Source organism: Rhinolophus ferrumequinum, chromosome 16 (assembly GCF_004115265.2).
Source record: "Rhinolophus ferrumequinum isolate MPI-CBG mRhiFer1 chromosome 16, mRhiFer1_v1.p, whole genome shotgun sequence".
Taxonomy (NCBI): Eukaryota; Metazoa; Chordata; class Mammalia; order Chiroptera; family Rhinolophidae; genus Rhinolophus; species Rhinolophus ferrumequinum.
This window is the reverse complement of record NC_046299.1, coordinates 48,751,669-48,769,991: the sequence shown is the minus strand read 5'-3', so window position 1 is coordinate 48,769,991 and position 18,323 is coordinate 48,751,669. Positions and strand designations below refer to the sequence as shown.

The 18,323-nt window shown below is 50.8% G+C and overlaps 1 protein-coding gene across 5 annotated transcripts in view; it reads right to left on the bottom strand.

Annotated features, from left to right (window-relative positions):
* The window catches only part of ADAMTS14 (ADAM metallopeptidase with thrombospondin type 1 motif 14), an 82,289-nt gene that overhangs the window by 38,230 nt on the left and 25,736 nt on the right, over positions 1–18,323 (bottom strand). For all 5 annotated transcript variants that reach the window (XM_033129721.1, XM_033129725.1, XM_033129723.1 and 2 more), the window contains exons 3-4: positions 16,299–16,455; positions 10,444–10,634 (exon numbers count right to left, since the gene is read on the bottom strand). In XM_033129721.1, the coding sequence (XP_032985612.1) occupies positions 10,444–10,634; positions 16,299–16,455 (348 nt within the window). The remainder of the gene's footprint in view (positions 1–10,443; positions 10,635–16,298; positions 16,456–18,323) is intronic.

Genomic DNA, 18,323 nt, shown 5'->3' with positions numbered 1-18,323 from the left:
AGGGTCCACAGTGCACTGTGACGGACCACCCAGCCCAACAGAGTGCCTTTCACGACTTCAAAATGCTCATGACCCATTTCCGAAATGCAGCGGCCTTGATATCCCAGGTCTGCCTGCCTGTGCGAAAAGAGAGGGAGTGCGGAGGCCTAGAAGGACTCAAGCTCTGCCATGTCACCGCACCCCCACCCCACGGAGCCCGACTCCTCTTCTGAGGGTGGGCACACACACCTTGCAGAGGCCTGACGGTAGAAGGTGAGCAAATGTCACTCAATGGCATCTGTTCGTTTAGAACTTCTACTTCTCACTTTGGGAGCTGAGAAACGGCCCCTCAGATCACCCCAGGAATGGCACTGAGAGTCTGACCAAAATGTCTAGGGAGCTGCTGGGTACAAAAGTGCTTTCTGAACTGTAAAGCTCTCTTCACATAGGAGGGGTACACATTATTATGTCTCTCCTGACAGAAATCCCAGCATGCAGCATTTTGTGTTTAGACATTGTTCCCTCCCAGTGGGCTTGCTCTGAAAATGTAAATACCGGTGTGTGGCAACTGGGGCTAATACCTTAGGGCAGGGTTCTCAACCTGGCCCCAAGGGACGCTGTTGATAATTCCCTGCTGTGGGGAGTGACCGGTGCCCTGTAGGAGGTTTAGCAGCACCCCTGGCCTCCCCCCACCCCGCACCCCATGAGATGAAAGTAACACTCTACCCCCTCCAGCTGTGATAACCAGAAAACATCTCCAAACCTTCCCAAATGTCCCCTGGGGGGCAAAATTGCCCCTGGTTAAGAACGACTGCCTTAAAGTAAGTGAATTTTTGCTTGTAGTTTTGGGGTTGGGGGGGTCTCTGAGTGCCCTAAAAGCAGTGGAGAGCTTTTTAGGGAAAAAAAAAAAGAAGAGGAAGAGAAAGGCCCAAAAAGAGAGGCAGGAGGAGGCTGTGTCCATCCAGTGAGCAGGGCGGATGCGCTGCTTTGGAGACTCGCATGCCCCGAAAGGAAAAGGTCTGGCAAAGCAGCACTCTCTGTCAGCAGGAAAGCAGTTGCTGTGGTATTCCACGCAGCCTTTACGAGGAATATGTAACACACGCTTTGTGCCAACAGAACGCCACTCACCCAGGCTGAGGCCACCAAGACCCTTCTTGTCTAACAGCCATCTGCACCCAAATCTCCGGGTCTAGAAGGGGCATCGCGCTTTTCCAAGCAGGGCATCTGAGAAGCCTCAGTGCTTGGAAAGAGGCTCTGAGGTGGGTCAGAGCTGGTAGGACCCTCGCAGAGGCAGCAGCCAATGTCTCCCCGACAACCAAACCCAACACCTTTGTCGTGTCAGCCTGACTGGGTGGGGTGGGGAGCCGGGTGGGCAGGGAGCCCACCATCCAGACACCCAGGCTGCCAAGAGGGGTCCAGCTGCAGACTGGCTCTGAGAGGAGTGCTGAAAGGGGCTCTTTGTCTCTTCTCACCCTTCCTCTGTTCCCACCACAGGCCCTAGGAGGATCCCCATATCCTCACATCCAAGGGAGTCCTCGCCCCAGAGATTTGGTGCATTACCCCCAGGCAAGCACAAGGTCCCTGAACATGCCGAATTCTTGCCATGCCCCCAGCTGGCAGGCGCAGCCACAGGGTACAGGGTGTGGAACTTCAGGATCCTGATTCTGCTAGGGAGACCCATCTCAGGAAGACGCGCCTCTGCTAAGAGGCAGCACTCTACCCACCTTTCCCGCCCAGGGACCTCCTTCTCCCGCTTCCCCAGGGGTGCTCGCCCCAAGTTTTGCCACAGCAGCAGTCGCAGGAAACCACAAACTTTGGAGTCAGACAGATCTGGGTTCGAATCCTGACTCCGTCACTTATTAGCTGTGCAGATTCTGAGCAGGTCGCTTGGCTTCTCAGGGCCGCAGAGGTCCGAGGAATGTGGCCCTCATGAGGCCGCACTGAGGATTCAAGGAGGCTGTCGGTAAAGTTCTCAGCCCTGCGCCTGACATGCGGGAGGGGCTGGGATGATATTTGGGTGATACTTGAGGTACATCAGAGAGCGCGAGAGTCCCTGCTGCCCGGGTCTTCCCGCTGGCTCGTCACAGCTTCAGGAGGCCTCTGATGTCCATCCTCGCCTCCCCCAAATCCACCTTGGCTGCCACCCTCAGGCACTGTTCTTCATACATTTTCTCCACATAAAAGCCCTTGCTACTGCCTGATGGACCGGCCTGCCACTAAGTCTCTGAGAGTTCTCTGCAAGCGTCCGTCACCTCCCCACACACCTCGCACACTTTCCATTCCTGCTTCCACAACACGGCCATGCCGCCCCACCATCACCACACTCCCCCTGCCCGTTCTTCACCTTGCCAAATGCCCCCTCCCCCCAAGGGGGGCTCATCGGCAACCGCCACCAGAAAGCCTTCCTCTCTCCCCCAGTCCACAGGGATAGCCGCCTCTTCTGAGCTCCTTCAGCTCTGCTCTCAGTGGTTCCTGAATTATTCCATGGGACTGAAGCCTGTTTTTGCAGTCAGACCAAAGCGTCTAGAACAGGAGTCTGCCTTTCATCCTAGGCACACACCAGGCACTCCCTGAATGCCGAACACAGCTGCCCTTATGTTTCAAAGTTCTCAAATGGTTCCCTAGTCCAGAGATTTGAAGGAGCCTTAAGGGAAGTGACCCAGATGGGTAAACCGAGGCACAGAGAAAGACAAGTCCGTGCAGGGCCCACCAGCATGTGAGGGAAGGCTGAGGAGAGAGTCCTTGCCCACCCACCATCTGAGCTGCATGAATATTTATAGCACACTTCCAGGTTAATGCAAAAGAAAAAGGAGAGGCAGGACAGCCCTGAGAGCTGCAGAGATGAGGGCCTGATCAGATCGTTTTAAGTCTTTCACGAATGGCTTCTGCCCCCTTCTCCCTGGGTTAGCACAATGGGACCATCCATCCTGGGAACCAGATCTCTTCTCTCCGATCCCACCAGGCCAGCCCTGGCCCCAGAAATCGGAATCAGAAAAGGTCACAGGTAGGCAGGAAATGGAGGGGAGAGTAAAGGGACACGCTTCTTACTGGCTTCATGAAATCCCTAAGGATATTAGTGCTTTAAACATCTCAGCCAAACAAAAGTCCCCACACAATGCTCAGGATGAGCCGCTGGTCCCCTGGGAGGGAGTGGCTGTGGGCCACCCATCCGCTCATCTGCACGGGCCGGAACTCGGGCTGGGAAGTCAGAGCCCACCTGTCTGCTTTCCCCCTGTGGCAGCAGCAGGTTTGCAAGGCAACAGCTCCCTAAGCGTAGCCCGTCTCAGCGCTGTGAGCCTCTCTCTCCCAGGGGAACAGGAACCCCTCCTGGGAAGCTCTGCCTCACCTGTACCCCTCACACATCCAAGGCCCTTTCTGCTCCCACATTCACAGGGGTAAGCCAGCAATGAGCAGAAGACCAGCCTCAAAGAGCCTTTCAGAACCTGAGAAGGCACTTACTCTCCTCCTTACCTACTTGCTGGTAGGTTGTGAGAAGGAAGGTGGAACCAAGACTACGGAAACAGCAGTCCCCAAGGCAGGCCCTCCTGGCACCGTGTTTGGGGAGGACGAAGTGGAGGATCTCCCTGGCCAAGGCTGTGAGTCACAGGTTAGAGGTCAAGGTTCAGAAGTCAGAATGTGTTAATTTTCCTACGAGAGCTGAATGGGTCACAGGCTTAACCGCCTCCAACGGTAAAGTTTCAGGGACCTGAGGAGACACATCAGGGGGACCACTGGTGTCTGCATCACGAGCCTCAAGAACTTAGTAGAAGTTCCCACCTGCTCCCCACCATCACCCACATGGTCTCTTCTAGCTGCAGATCTGAAGTTCATTTTCACCCCACGCAGTGACTTCAGGGACAGGGATAGTGTCACGTCCCCTCTAGGACACGCATACACACTATCACTCATTTCCTGGGTGGCTCCTGAGGTCTTGCTCCTGGCCTGCCTGGGAAATCACAGAGTTCGTATAAGGATTATTTTAAGCTGAAGTCATCTGAGATTCCACAGATGCAGAAAGAACCCTTCTCAGAAATTCCTTCATCTGACAAAGCAGCAACTCCTGAGAAATGAACTATCATAAATCCCCTCCCCTGGGGAATTTCATGGCCATACAAGAAGACAGAAAGACTACTTGCACCTGCATAAACAAATATTATCACAAACTTTCTTATTTTCCATTTGTTCTAAAAACCCGTTTGTCCTTCCTAAGGAAACCGATTTGTCTTTATCATAGAAACCTTTTCTCCCCCTCTTCTTCCCCTATCAAGTTAGATATATAAGCCCCAAATTCTAACCACTCCTTTGAGTTACTCATCACTGATCATTCCCATGGACATGTACATTACACATGTAAATAAACTCTTTTCTCTTGCTAATCTGTCTTTTGTCAGTTTAAATCGCAGGTCCCAGACACTGAACCTAAGAGGGTAGAGAAAAAGTTGTTTTTCTTCCCTCTCCCCTGAATCACCAGCCATGGACAGCACCACCACCTGGTGTAAGGTTACAGACCTCTGTGCAGAGGCTGTAGGAAGAGGGTGAAGCTGACAGAGCAGCACTCAGATCCCAGCGCCATGGCTGACCACATGGGAGACCAGCATGTTACAGCCCCTCTCTGTGTCCCAGTTTCTGTGTAAGGATACTGGGATACTCAGAGGTCTCACAGGATTATCAGGAAACTTGAGTAAATGAAGTCATGTCTAGAAAGAGAATGGCTTCCAATTATTGTTCAAAAACAATTCTAATGATTTCTACAGTGATGTCATTTGCAATTGTCTGTGGACACACAGCAGTGTACGTGCTCAGAGGGCAGGGACTACTTTTTCTACTCCTTCTGAGCCCTTCACTGTGGAAGCTATTCTTTTGTCTGCAAGCCTCACTGCCTGCTTTCCCGGAACAGATCCCACTCCACCTCGCCCACACACATCAGTAGGCTCCACCTGGGGCCTCCAAGACAACCCTCTAATCACCACAATTAGTCCAGGATGGCCACATGACCCAACCCAGGCCAATCCTCCACAGGAGGGCAGGAAGGATCCCTTCGCCTTTGGGTTCTAAGAGCAGAAATGTTGGACCTTGGGCTTCCCAGTGCCCCACTTCCCACCATAGAGAGAAAGCCTGGCTCCTGCCAGTTTATATCACCAAATAGAGACAAGTGTATGTATGTGGGGGGGGATTGGGGGGGGTGTCCTAAAGGGCCTGAGTCCCGAGTCCCTGGGGTCCCTGGAGCTGCCCTGTCCTGCTGCTCTTGTACTAACTCTGTGGCCACTCTCAGAGCTTCCTTCCAATAGACTCCTTTGGTTTAAGCGAGCGTGAGCTGGGTCTCTGTCACTCGCACCCTCAGAGCCTTGACTAACAATCACCCACCTCCTGCCCAATGCCTAGCACCAGGGAGGGCCCACTGAGGCAGCACAGCACCTGGCTCTGAACTCATGGATAAATAATAGCCAAGACCGAGGGTTGAGGCCAGCTGAGGAGTGGGGCTCAAGGAAGCTCGTTCCACTCTTCCAGAATGTGCAGACCTGCTCACACTTCAGTCCAACCAAGAGATATTAAAGAAGAAAGAAAGTAAGCAACAGAATGCTCAGTGGAGATGCTCAGACAGAAGGGTTTCTCTAAAAGAACGGAGCATATGGCCCAAGGGAATTTGGTTGTTCCTCAGACTGCCCACCCTCAACCACCCGACCCTAGGTCTTCTCTCCACACCCCTACTCCCCAGCCAGAACCCAGAAAGACAGAGGCAGTGGTGAGGCCAGCTCTTGGGAAGGGGAAGAAAGGTGGCAAGGTCCCACAACTTAGGACTATTACACAACCAGAATCCGGGATGTGTCCTGATTGAGGCTGCCACACCTCCAGCTCCAGGAGCAGGATGGAGCCCATAAGTCAGATGGGCAGCCAGACGCCCTGCCATCCATGGAAAGGCCTCTGTATCCGGGACCAAGTCCAGGCCTCACACTCAGAGAATAAAAATGTGTACTTTCCTGGGAACTACGCATTGTGCACAGCACACCTTTCAGCCTCACCTGGATCTGATTCTAGGAAGCTATTTACAACCGAGAGCATTGTAGGTAACTAATAGCAACGCAAAATTCTTGTGTATAGATATGTACATTCTGTCTTTCCTTCCACCCTGGGCAAAAGCAATTATTGCCTCCATTTACATATTCATTTCAACATTTCTGGTCTATAAATGCTCCTGTTCTTCGGGTTCTATTTTGAACAAGTTATAACATCCACATGCTTCCCTCATTGATTAGCTGATGGGAAACTGACCTTAAAATGGTTCCCTGACACATGGAACTGAGCTCAAATGGTGGCCCCAGCAGAGAGAGAAGTCCCCAGCCTAAGCCCCAGCCCACTTCCGCATAACCCCCTCCAAGCCACACCTTGAGCCAATCACCAGATGACACCTATCCCTTCCCTGACTCGAGGCAGTCCCCAACCCATAAAAACCTGCTCAAAACCTTGCTGGGGGCTCAGTCTTTTGGGAAGGATCCCGCTGAACCCGCCGGCGTAACAAAGCTGTGTTCTCCCTGATCTCTGCGTGCCGCTTGAGTTTCTGGGTCCTTGTTGTTTTTCTGCAACATAGCGACTAGAGCAAAATCTTCGACACGCACCCGTTTTTATTTCTATATGAGAGTCATGACTTTACCTTTTTGTGAAAATTATCTTTCAGCAAACTGAAGGACTCTCGGGCTGTGAACCAGGCCCAGCTCACACTCTCAGGGTCTTCAGCCCCAGGTCTGGACCCAGGATCCAGGCTCCCAGCACCCAAGGGCCTCTTTACCCCCTTCCCCTCTCCTGCTTCTCCTTCCCCACCTGCTGGCTCCTGGGGCCAACCTGGCTTTCCCACTAATGGGATGAGTGCTCAGCTGTGTGGTCAGCTGCGCAGTCTTAGGCTGGGCCAGCTATTTATAGAGCCTGGGTGGGTGGTCAAGTGCTCCACGGAGGAGGGTGTGTTCATGGCACAGTTATCCCCTCTTCTCACACAGCCCCACATGGTAGCCTTTGCTCTTTGAGTCCCAAACCACATGCTACGTAAGAGATAAAGGAATTAATATCCAAACAAAGAGGTGGACGAGGGCAGACTTTCTGGCAGCCCCTCCTTTCCCTGTGGCTCCTATAATTGGATCTGATTTCTACTCCTGCCCTCTTCTTCATTTTGGCATTGCAGACAGAAATCTGCTGCCGTCCCCTTTCCTGTCTCAGTGGATGCTGGCTCCCTGCTTCTCCCAAAGACATCATTCACTTCCATATTGGCCGCTCACCTATCAGGTGTTGGGCAATGCGCGGTGTGCTGTCAGGGTTCAAAACAGTAGGAGATAAAGTCCCCACCCTCAAGGACCTGACCCTCAGAGACTCAGACAGAGAACCACTGATATACACATACTAAGACAAGTAACATGGCCAGAAGAATCACAGAACACATCACCGAAGTATTCACTATGTGCCAGGACTGTGCTAAATACTTTATACATATTAAACCTTCACAACATATCCAACTGCAGATACTATTATGAAAAAATAGAGGCTCTCGGGTTAAATATTATACCACACACAAACTGGGGCGTCAGGCCAGCTCAGAGCAATCTCTCCTGTGGCCATGCCTGTGTCCAGCCCCTCTCTTCCTTTGGGAAACTCTACCTCCTTCTCTAACACATAGTGATTGGTCCAAATGGTAGTCATGTGACCCGAAGTTAGACCAATCAGAGTCCCGCCACAGGAATTTTTACCTGGGAACTGGAAGAGAAATGTCTTTCGTCTCTGGCCACAGAGCTATAGGGATAGGAGTCTGCCTCATGCTGCTAATGGCCCGAATCTGTCTTGTAGAAAAGTTGGTCAGAAAGAATTATAATAGGATGTCACAGAGCGAAGGGAACCTAAAAACAGAGTCCATGCTAGCCTCCAGTACCAATTGCACTTACAACCAGTTCCACCCTGTCCTTCCCAGTTTGGCCCATCAGCCTTTGGACGAAAAAGGGGTTCTACAGAAAGTAACCTCAGGGTGATCTGTTCATAAATTCCTAACTGGGCAGGTCATGGTCGGTAGTCACGCCCCAAGCACATAACTTCTTTAGTAAAAGGTTTACCTTAGTCTTAAGCAAGCTCTTCCATTGTTTCTTATGCATCTAGGTTAAAACACCTTTGAAATAAGTGTATCTACCCTCAAACAGCACATAATCTTGTTAACTATCATATAATCCAATCCCCGCCTTGCTTTCTCCCACCTTCCTGTAATCTCCTTTATGTCCTACCTTCATTTCAAATGCATAAAAGAAACTTCAAAACTGTCATTCTCTGGAGCATTTTAGATCTTGCTGCCTGGCAATTGTCATCAGTTTGCCTCAAATAAAATCTTATAAAAATTCTTTTGCAGGTTTGGACATTTCTTGTGTCAAAAAGCCCATAAATTTTCCTTCATCATCATTTACAAACCTACAGAGTCCTAAGCAATGCAGGCCCCTTGGGTAAGGTCACACAGCTACCCAGGGGCTGGCTGCATGCCCTCCTGGCAGCCCCCTGGCCTACCATGTGGCAGGATTATGGACCTCAGATAGCACAGGCAGCGTTGATCTGTTTTATTATCCTACAAATGTTTCCGAGGGATTGGCATGATCGTGGGCTTGACACTTCCGCTCATCAGCTGTTGACGTCCCAGAAATGTATTACCTGTCCTCTCCTGAAAGTCATATCATGACTGCCACCAACGCCATACTGAGAGCTTATGCTATGCCAGGTACCATGCTATGTGCTAGGTAATCCTCCCCAGAACCTTGGTAAGTATTGTTAACACTATTTTTAAAGTGGGGAAAGGGACACTTGAGAGGAGACACTTTCGCCCAAGGTCAAAAAACGGGAAGGGCCAGAGCCAGACAGCGCGACCCCAAAGCCACACTCTTAGCCAATTCACTAATGTTTTCTGCGTGCAGTATTACGATCAGCGGCATGTCCATCCCAGCCGACGAGAGCTGACCATGTTAGACTGAGCGTACGGTGATTCCACCCCAGCCCCGGCCCACCTACAGTTATCTTCCAGCCTGCATGAGAATTCCGCCAGTCCACTTCCTCCCAGGCCTCGGGTCAGAGGACCCTAACCGTAAGGCCAGTGTAGGCCCATACAGGGGCTGGAAACTTTGGCCTTCAAAAGAGGCCCGATTCTTTAGGACACACCCTGTACGTACACCTTCCTTCTCAGCGCTTGTGTTCCGGACAAACATGTGTGATGAGCATCAAGCTGAGTCACCTGCAGACTTGGAGGCGAAGGCCCTGGCCTGTTGTCTCCTGTTGCTGTGGCATTTGCCCACATTCCACTCCCTGCCTCCTCCTGCCTGGACTCCACAGGGCCTCAGCATGCTGGGCCTGACCCCCACATGTCACCCCGTCACCCAGCTTTATGGGGGTGCCCTGCCCACTTTCCCCAGCGTCTGACTGTGGCCTGCACAATTGCCACTGTCGGTCCTACTTGCACCTCGACTGCTCCGCATCCTTCCCAGAACCGCAGCCGCAGGCATCTGTGACAAAGGACTCATGCCAGAAGACAAACAGTGCAGGGCCCACCTCTGATGCATTACCCGCCTCCCCTTTCTGGTCTCGTCCTCTCTGCCCCTTTATCTCAGAGGTGTCCACGTGAAGCCCGCAGGCCAAATGTGGCGTGTCGATATGTTCTGGTCAGCATTCACGGTGGTTTAGCTTTTTTTGATTCTAACATTTAAAAACTGGCAGTTTCGCTTAGATAACTGGATGTAAATTTTCTATAAAAGGTTTTTTTTTAAAAAAAAAAAACACAAACAACTGCATTTCTGATTTTTCTTGAAATACTGACCTTTCTGTGACAAGAGCCTTATATCTCTGCATGAGAGTCACCAGTAGTAGCTGAATAGCCACCACACACTTTGGACAGACAGGGCATAGCTCTCTGCTTCACCAGTCTCAAATTTGCCTGTGACCCTCATTTTCCCTGCCTGTCAGGTTTCTATGAACACCCGAGGTCCACACTGGGGCCTAGGCCCGATGCCCCCTTCTCCCCCCGGCCCCACCACCACCACCAGCAGCACCAGGCTGAGAGCACTGGGCCAGGCTCTCAGCCTGGGACTGTGCATTTTCTCCCCATGAGAAATCTCTTTCAAGTCCCAGCCATGCCTGACCCAGGCTCTGAATGTGTCCAAGCCCATAACCCACTGTCCGAGGGCTCCAGGTTGCCAGGGGCTAATGCAGCTCGCCTGCGGGCACCGCAGCACAGGCATATACAGCTGAGGTGAGGCTGCGGTCTGGGATGGAAGTCAGGCCAACTCAGGCCCGTTTCACCACAGAACCCGCTGTCCAGTTAGACTAAAGAGCAAATAGAGATTCTCCCGAATCCACTAATAAAACACCAGGCCGCGAGAAACCGAGCATTCAGACCAATCCCGGTGGTCCCAGCCCACCTCCTGCCCCGCAACCCCAGTCCCAGGACGCGGAGACACTCACAATATTCATGAGGGTGAGGACGTAGTTCTGCACGTGCTCCTTGCCGTGGAAGCGTACCACCGAGTCGTCCACCACCAGAAGCACCTCAATGCTGTAGCTGCCCGGCTTGGCATGGCGCCGTTTCCGCTCCGCTTCGCCCAGCTGGTCTCCCACCAGGCCCAGCAGGTTGGGAAGGTCACCCAGGCCAAAGGCTGGAACCAGGATGGGAAGAGATGGAGATCAAATCCACATAACGGGCTGTCACTGCGACACTGCCAGTCAACGCGCCCCTGCCCCTGTCACATGTGCCCCTTTTCCTGCCTCTGTAAGCCAAGGTAGCATGAGGGTTTGTTCCATATCAGGTAATTCATGAGTATGAGCCCTTTTCCTGGCACAAGGGCATGGCTAAGTCTTTGAGGCAATGAGTAGCAGAGAAGTGAGAACTGGACTGGGTTCCAGTTCTTACTTGGTCCTATCTCACTGTGCATCCTAGCCCAAGCCCCTTGACTTCTCTGAGCCTCCATCTCCCCTCCTATGACATGAGGATGAATAATCCTTGATCTCTTGCCCTACAAACTTGTTGTAAAAACAAAGGGTGGCAGTGGGTGGAAACATCTCGGATAAAGGAAAAAACTGTGATATTACTGTGACCTACGCAGGACATTTTAGGCACCTCTGGAGTATGTCCCATGCCTGCCTCCTGATCACTGCCATCGACCCAAAAGTTCACCATCGCTGCTTTGGCCTTTCAGCTAAAAGCAAAATATTTACCTAACTAGAATTTATTAACTTATGTCATGTAGGAGTTGTCTGTAAAGGACCAAATAGTGAATATTTTAGGCTATGTGGGTTATATGGTCTCTGTCTTAGCTATTCAGTTTGGCTGTTGAAGCATAAAAGTACCGACAGACAATGTGTAAACAAATAAGTGTATCTGTGTTCCAATAAAACTTTATTGACAAAAACAAGTGGTAGGCCATGTTTGGTACGTGGACCTTCATTTGCTGACTTCTAATCTAATCTAATCCAAGCCTTACAACGATTTATCAGGTTTTTGTCCTCATTATACAGGTGAACTGAGGTTCAAAGTAGCTTGTCCAAGTTTGTCTGAATCAAAAAAACAATACTTTGGTAACAAATGCTATTTGAGAACAATCTCATGGCCATTGCCCATCTAGCCCAGGAGTAGAGAATGGGTTGATTCTAGGGCAGCAACCACCAAAGCCTAGGAATATGATCCCAAAATAATCCCCAGCTTCCTTTTATAGCAATTATAGATTTTCACCATTAGCCAATTTTTTTTTCAAAATTATACTTTCTTTTCAACCTGAGTTGAGACCCATAAGTGGATTATGAAATTATTTCAGTGGGTTGGGACTAGAGTTCTTAAACTGAAAATAGTAAAATGAAGAATAGAAAAGTGAAGAATAGAGAAGATGAGCAAAGAGAAGAAATAAAACACCTTTTGCTTTAAAAAAAAAAACACACAATACTTTGAAACGTACCATCTATACTGCTACCTAGAAAGGTAACACTATAAGCAGTGGTCAGTCTTTTATACCATAGCATGAATGAAGATTGGAGCAACATGTGTTGGGGCAATGGAATGAGGGTGCATGAGGACACTGAAAGGAAAGCTAAGAGAGCCAGATAGGAGGCTGGGGTCTCTCAAAAAAGTTTCAAAGCCTTAAATGACTTTCCTGCCACTCTACCCTGAAGTTCTGATACTTGTACCATTGATTCCTATGAACGTTACATTATTCACAGCTATTTGAGAACGCCCCCCACGTCCACACCCCAGAGAGTAGGCCAGGAGCTGAAGCTGTAAAGATATTACCACTACAATCCAAGCATGACTGCAGAAAGGGGTCCCATACTTATGAGTGGGTGGTGGGTGGGTGATTCAGGCGGGGCCCTGCCCTCAAGCCCACCACCCAGTGCAGGTGGCAGGTAAAATACCAGACTGTAACAGCACAGTAATGGCAAGGGCTAAGTAGACTGACTAGGAAAGGCTTCTGCACCGAGACCCAAACCAGGACCGAGGAGTTGGGGGAGGCTTCTGAAGGAGGGGACATCTAGGCTGGGCCAGACAGAGAGCAGGAGACAACCTGCTGGAGCATGGGGAACAATGGGCCCCGAGCAGAGGGAACTGCACCTGCAAAAGCCATAGTGAGTGACTATGTGGAGGCCCCATCCACAGTGTGGGGGAGCCTCAGGGATGAATCCATGGGTACCACGGCAGAGACCCAAGTTCTGCCTCTAAGCTTCTATTGACATAGTACTTCAGGAACTGAAATCTGAGGACAGGACAGCAGGGAACCATGGGACTTGGTGCTTTTTATTTTCCCTTTGGGTTAGTGGCATTATGGTGCAAAGGAAAAAAAATGTGTGCTCACTGGCTTACTAGGGAAACCAGAAAGGGTGGCTGGCCCTCTGGTCCATCACAGCCAATGAGTCTCTCTCTGCAGGTCACGCTGTATAAGCGCTCTGGGCAGCCCTGGCTCCAGAGCCCAACAGTGAGTACAGCTGCCCACAGACACGTTGTAGTAGAGAGGAGGTAAGACCCTCAGAAGGGGAGGAGAAGGGGCAGGGGCTCTCTCCATGGAATGGGGAGAACAAATAACAGTCACTCCCAACTCATGACCAGTACCCAGAGGTTTACATACTGCAAGTGAAATGTGGAATTTGACCCCTCACAGCTCTCCTTGCCAGGTCTGTCAAAGGAGGTTCAGAGAGGTTATGTGACCCACTCCAGGTCACACAGCAAGTTAATGGCAAAATCCAAAATGCAAACCCACATCTTTCACTCTCCCATTATCACACCCTATCAGGACCCACCCCGATTTCTCTCTCTGCTAAAACAGGGAGGGGAATTGGGGAGAGCCTGCTGAAATTAGCTATAGACCCTGGAGATATTCCAACCACACCCTCTTCTATGTGCCTCTTATCCTTCAGGCCAGAAATAGGTAACCCTAAAAGCAGGGAAAGGTGGGGGCAGCAGGCCCCTGGGAAGTTCTCAATGAGCCCACCCAAGAAGACCCAAGAAAATATAAAATGATACAGCTGCTTTGAAAAACAGGTTGGCAGTTCCCCAAAAAAAGTTAAACATAGAATTACCACAGGACCCAGAAATCCCACTCCTAGGTATAGACCCCAAAGAAGTGAACACATATGTTCCCACAAAAACGTATACGTGAATGTTCACAGCAGTGTGATCGTAATAGCGAAAAATGGAAACGACCCAAATGTCCATCAACAGATGACTAGATAAACAAATGTGGCATAGCCACACACTGGAATATTACCCTGCCCTGAAAAGGAGTGGAGCTGTGATACATGCGCCAACATGGATGAACCTTAAACGCTAAGTGAAAGAAGCCAGTCACAGAAGGGGCCACATGCTGTATGACTGCATTTACAGGAGGTGTCCAGAAGAGGGGACTCTATAGAGATAGAAGGTAGATTAATGATTGCCCGGGGGGCTGAGGAGGGGGAAAATGGGAGGGACCGCTAATTGACGGGTACAGAGCATTTTATGGGAATGATGGAAAGGTTCTGGAATTAGATGGTGGTGGTGGTGGCATAACATAGTGAATACAGCAAAAATCCACTGAATTGTAATTTTTAAAATGGTGAATTTCATCTCAATTGAAACAAAACAAAACAAAACAAAAAGCAGCAGCCCTCAGCCCCAGCCTGCTGGCGGCCCCTGAAGGGATGAGCGGCCCTGGCATCTAGCAGCCCGGCTCCCCGCCGAGGAGCCGGAACTCTGGCCACTGGCGCACATGGCCCATTGCCATCCCTCCTAAGGAGAGACGTAGAGGACAGGAAGGAAGTGACAGAACAGGAATGCAGGTTAGGGCAGGAAAGGGCAACGTGAGGACATGGGAGTGTCCAGCGCGGCCTCCACGGCCAAAGCAGGGTCCATAGGGGAGTCCCTGAGCGGATGGCATGAGGGCCAGCCTGCACCCGGAGGGTCAGCCAAGGGGATTTTTATCCCCGGACTCGGAATGGTTTCGATGATTTCGATGATGACACAAACATCACTAAGACTTGGTATCTGTCCTCCAGGACCCCCTAGTCAATTTGGGAGAAAGGGACAGTCCCAGGAGAAATCCAGGGGGCTGAGGGATCCAGGAGAGAGGACATCTGAGCTGGGCTGACACCTGGGCAGGATGGGGATGAACAGAGATGGGGAAAGTCCTCAAGCTAGGGGAGAGTCCTCAAAAGCCTATTTACTGTGGCTCAGCAGACACTGACCAGCTGGCCCAGGCCTCTTAGGCATTTATTTCTCTGTGTGCCAAAAAGTATACCGAAAGACGTGAGGTAAAACCTTCGTCTTCTTCAAGAATGTAAAATGGAGACAGGAGCTACCAGAACTGCTTCTCTACACACTGGGCTGGTCTTAAAATAACAGAGTGAGTCACAGGTTTCCAAGAAAGTCTTCCACTGCCCCTCGTCTTTCTGAAGAAGGACCCAGATGCGCCCAGGGCATGGCATCACCCACAGGCCTGCAGGAGTTCCAGCGGCAGCCTGATGAGAGGAGTCGCGCCCACGTGCCCAGGCCTGAACTTGCATTCCACCAACTCAGCAGTCTCGGCTTCCAAACCATCATGGTGGCGGATGGTGCGATTGGTTCCAGACGCAGAGCCGTGAGCAGGACTTCCCCGGGTCTCTCCCCAAAAGGGGATTTATGGTCTTTTGACTCAGAAACAGCCTCAAATCAAATGGAGCCCAGGGAGCCTTGTGGTTCTTCCCAGCTGTGTTGGAGGGAATGGTGCTGGTCACCATCCTGCCCCCGGAACCCTCCCCAGTCCTCAAGCCTCCGCCCAGCTCCTTGCCCCCCACCCTACACCCCAGGCTTGCAGAGTCCTCTACCCCTCAGCTAGTCCTGGTGCTGGGGCGTGTCTTAGGAGCGCCATGGAGAGCAGCTGGAGCTTCAAAGGAGGCACTCACTGTATGTGGGGACAACTGGCTTTCAGGCATTCCTTCACGCTAAGCTCAACCCCACCAGGGCCCTGGCTGGAGGATGTGCTCACTCATGGCCAGATTCCCCCCGGGACCTTCTCATGTGCTTTTGGCCAAAGGCTTCATGACAAGGCAAAGTTGGACTACGAAGCTGGCCACGGGCCCAGGACCAGCGGTGCACATTCCTGTGCTGGTCACCGGGGCACAGGGATGACCCTGCTCTCAGGGGCTCTCACCCTAACAGGTCAGTAGTCCACCTAACGATAATACTGGAGTAACAGCAACCCTTCATCAAGCACCTATTATGTGCCAAGCTCCATGCTAGGATTTTTATATACACTATCACTACTACACACAACCTTAGAGGTCAATCCCACTTTACAGATTATAAAATGAGTCTCAGAGACATTAAGTGACTTGCCTAGGGTCACACAGTAGACAGCACTGGAGACAGGACTTTAAAATGGTCTCGTAGACACCATGCTGATCCCAATGTCCTGACACCAGGCAGTCTCCCTACAAGTGCTCTAAGAACTTCCTTCCTATTGCTCCCAGGGCTTGAGTTGATTTTTAGGTAGAAAGAGATTAACTGCATCCATTCCATCTGTTGCCTTGGCAGAGAAATAGCCTCGCAAAGCAATGCTGAGCCCCTTGGAGACCTCCAGCATCCCAAGGGTCACAGTTCAGGGGGGCTCAAGTAGCTCTTCTAGCCCCCAACGACAGCCAGTTATAGTAGCCCCTAAAATCCATTGGGGTTTCTCTGCAGGTACAGTAGTTGTACATGGCTCGTCCCATTTTACAGATGAGAAGACTAAGGCCAGGGATTGCGAGATTAAGGCCAGAAGTTACCTAAGAATACCTCAGAGGTATAGACAGAAGCAGAGCTTGGAGCCTTGCCCATAGCCTACCTTCATTGTAAAGGTCCCCGTCAGGCTCTGTCCACTTCTGCTGGATGACTTCCCGGCGGTACACCACGTGTGTCCTCCCGCTGGCCTCCTTCTCCTGCTGGCCCCGCTCCAGCGGCTCAATGAAGTAGTCAGTGCTCTCTGTACGGATGAGGCCCGCCTAAACCAGGGACACAGGGAGCAGGGGGAAAGAGGGAGAGAAAAGAGGCATGAATACATAGCCCAGTACAGGTACGCATTTGTGAACGTACATGTGTGCGTCCACATGCATGTGACCACACATATGCAGTCTCTTCTTCCAGAATCTTAGGGAGTTCTGGGATCCAGCAAGCAACTGGAGGGGGGCGGTGTAAGGAGGCTGTGCAGGGGGGCCCCTCTCTATTTCAAGCAAAGCAGATCCACTTTTACTGTGTTGTGCACTCATGGAGTCCCACATAACATTTCATGTAAACAAAGGGTTCCAGTGCTTAAAAGGGGGTGCGGGTGGGGGGAGCCATGCCCTGAGGGCTATGCACACACACCAGGCCACCACCTTCCACCCCAAAACACTACCGCCATCACGTGCGTTTGCCTTTACCTGCAGGCAGACAAGAGGGGAAAGTCCAATCAGCAAAGCTTAATTGTTTCAAAGGTGGGAGCTGGTCCCCCTCCAGTACAGTGCTATTATTTCAGAATTAAAGCATGTGTGTGTGCAAGCCAGAAAGAGCAGCTGTGTGCTGATGATAAACAAGGCAGAATAGTGCCCCAGGAGTGTGTGCTCTGTTTTTAATCTAATTTTTGCCTGCATCAAAATATTCCCTTAAAAAAATCAGGTATTGGCCTTGGAAATAAAAACATATAACCTTGGCCAAGTCCAACCAAGATGTTATTAGGCCCCAATGAAGGTAGTAATCCCAGGGGCAATGAAACCTACAGCTAGATGTGTGTGAACGTATGTGTCTCTGCACAGCAAACCCCCACGCCCCCCAGACACACACGTCAGCTCTATAAAGTAGTAAGACCAGCCCACCTACCACAGTGCCTGGAAAATAGTAGGCAAGCCTTAATAAATATACATTTGTTGAATTTTTTCAACAAATATCTATTAAGTGCCTACTGCATACCAGCACCGTTCCAGACACTGGCAATATAGCTGTGAACACAAGGCAGTGAATGAAGGAACCATTTTTATAAATCCATTGGAATTTCCCCGTCCAAACAGAAGCCACTTCTTTTTAAAGCAGCCACTTGATGAAACTAAATCCCACCAATCTTCCCACCTCAGCCTGCTTTGAGATTGCTTGCTAGGGAACCCCCTCCAAGACCTACTGAGTACTCACCACGGGTCCTCGTAGCAGCATTCAGTCTTTTTTGTGTCCCTCCCAGCTAGATCTGTTGATCAAATGTCAAACACCATTTTGGACCAAAACCAAGATGGCTGCCTCTGTGCCTCGTAAACAGACACAATCAGGAGGCCAGAAACATTCCAGGGGAAAACAGTAGCATTATACGCTAATAAGTTTGGGCCTTCCCAACATAACCATTTTATGAAACAATACTCAATTGTCTGCAAAAGTTCAGGTCTGCTTATTAAAATGTCAATATCAGACCTTATGTTGTGCACAGCACCTTTCGTTCAAAGCACTTTTACTTGTTTTCCTTTTGCACCTGCTATGTGCCCAAGGCAGGAAGAAACAGATAAATAAGGCCCAGCCTTTGGCTGTGAGTTGCTCATCATCTGGAAGGAGGAGCAGAGAGGAGCAGAGAGGGTGGTCACGTGTTAGGCCCAGTACCATGGTGGGTACCCCTGACGGATGGGTATCCATCAGGCTCTCAGTTGCATTGGACAAACATTCTACTGGAACCCTCTTGGTCCCAAGGGGAATATACTGGCCACTGACAAACTACGGCAGGGGCAGTCACTGGAAGTGAGGAACTGCTAGGGTGGCAGAAGAGACCCACCTGAGCCAGAAAGGGCACGCCAGGCAGGGGCCTGGGCAAGGATGTGGAAGCCAGAAGGGCAGCGTGAGGACCAGAAAGGCATTCAGG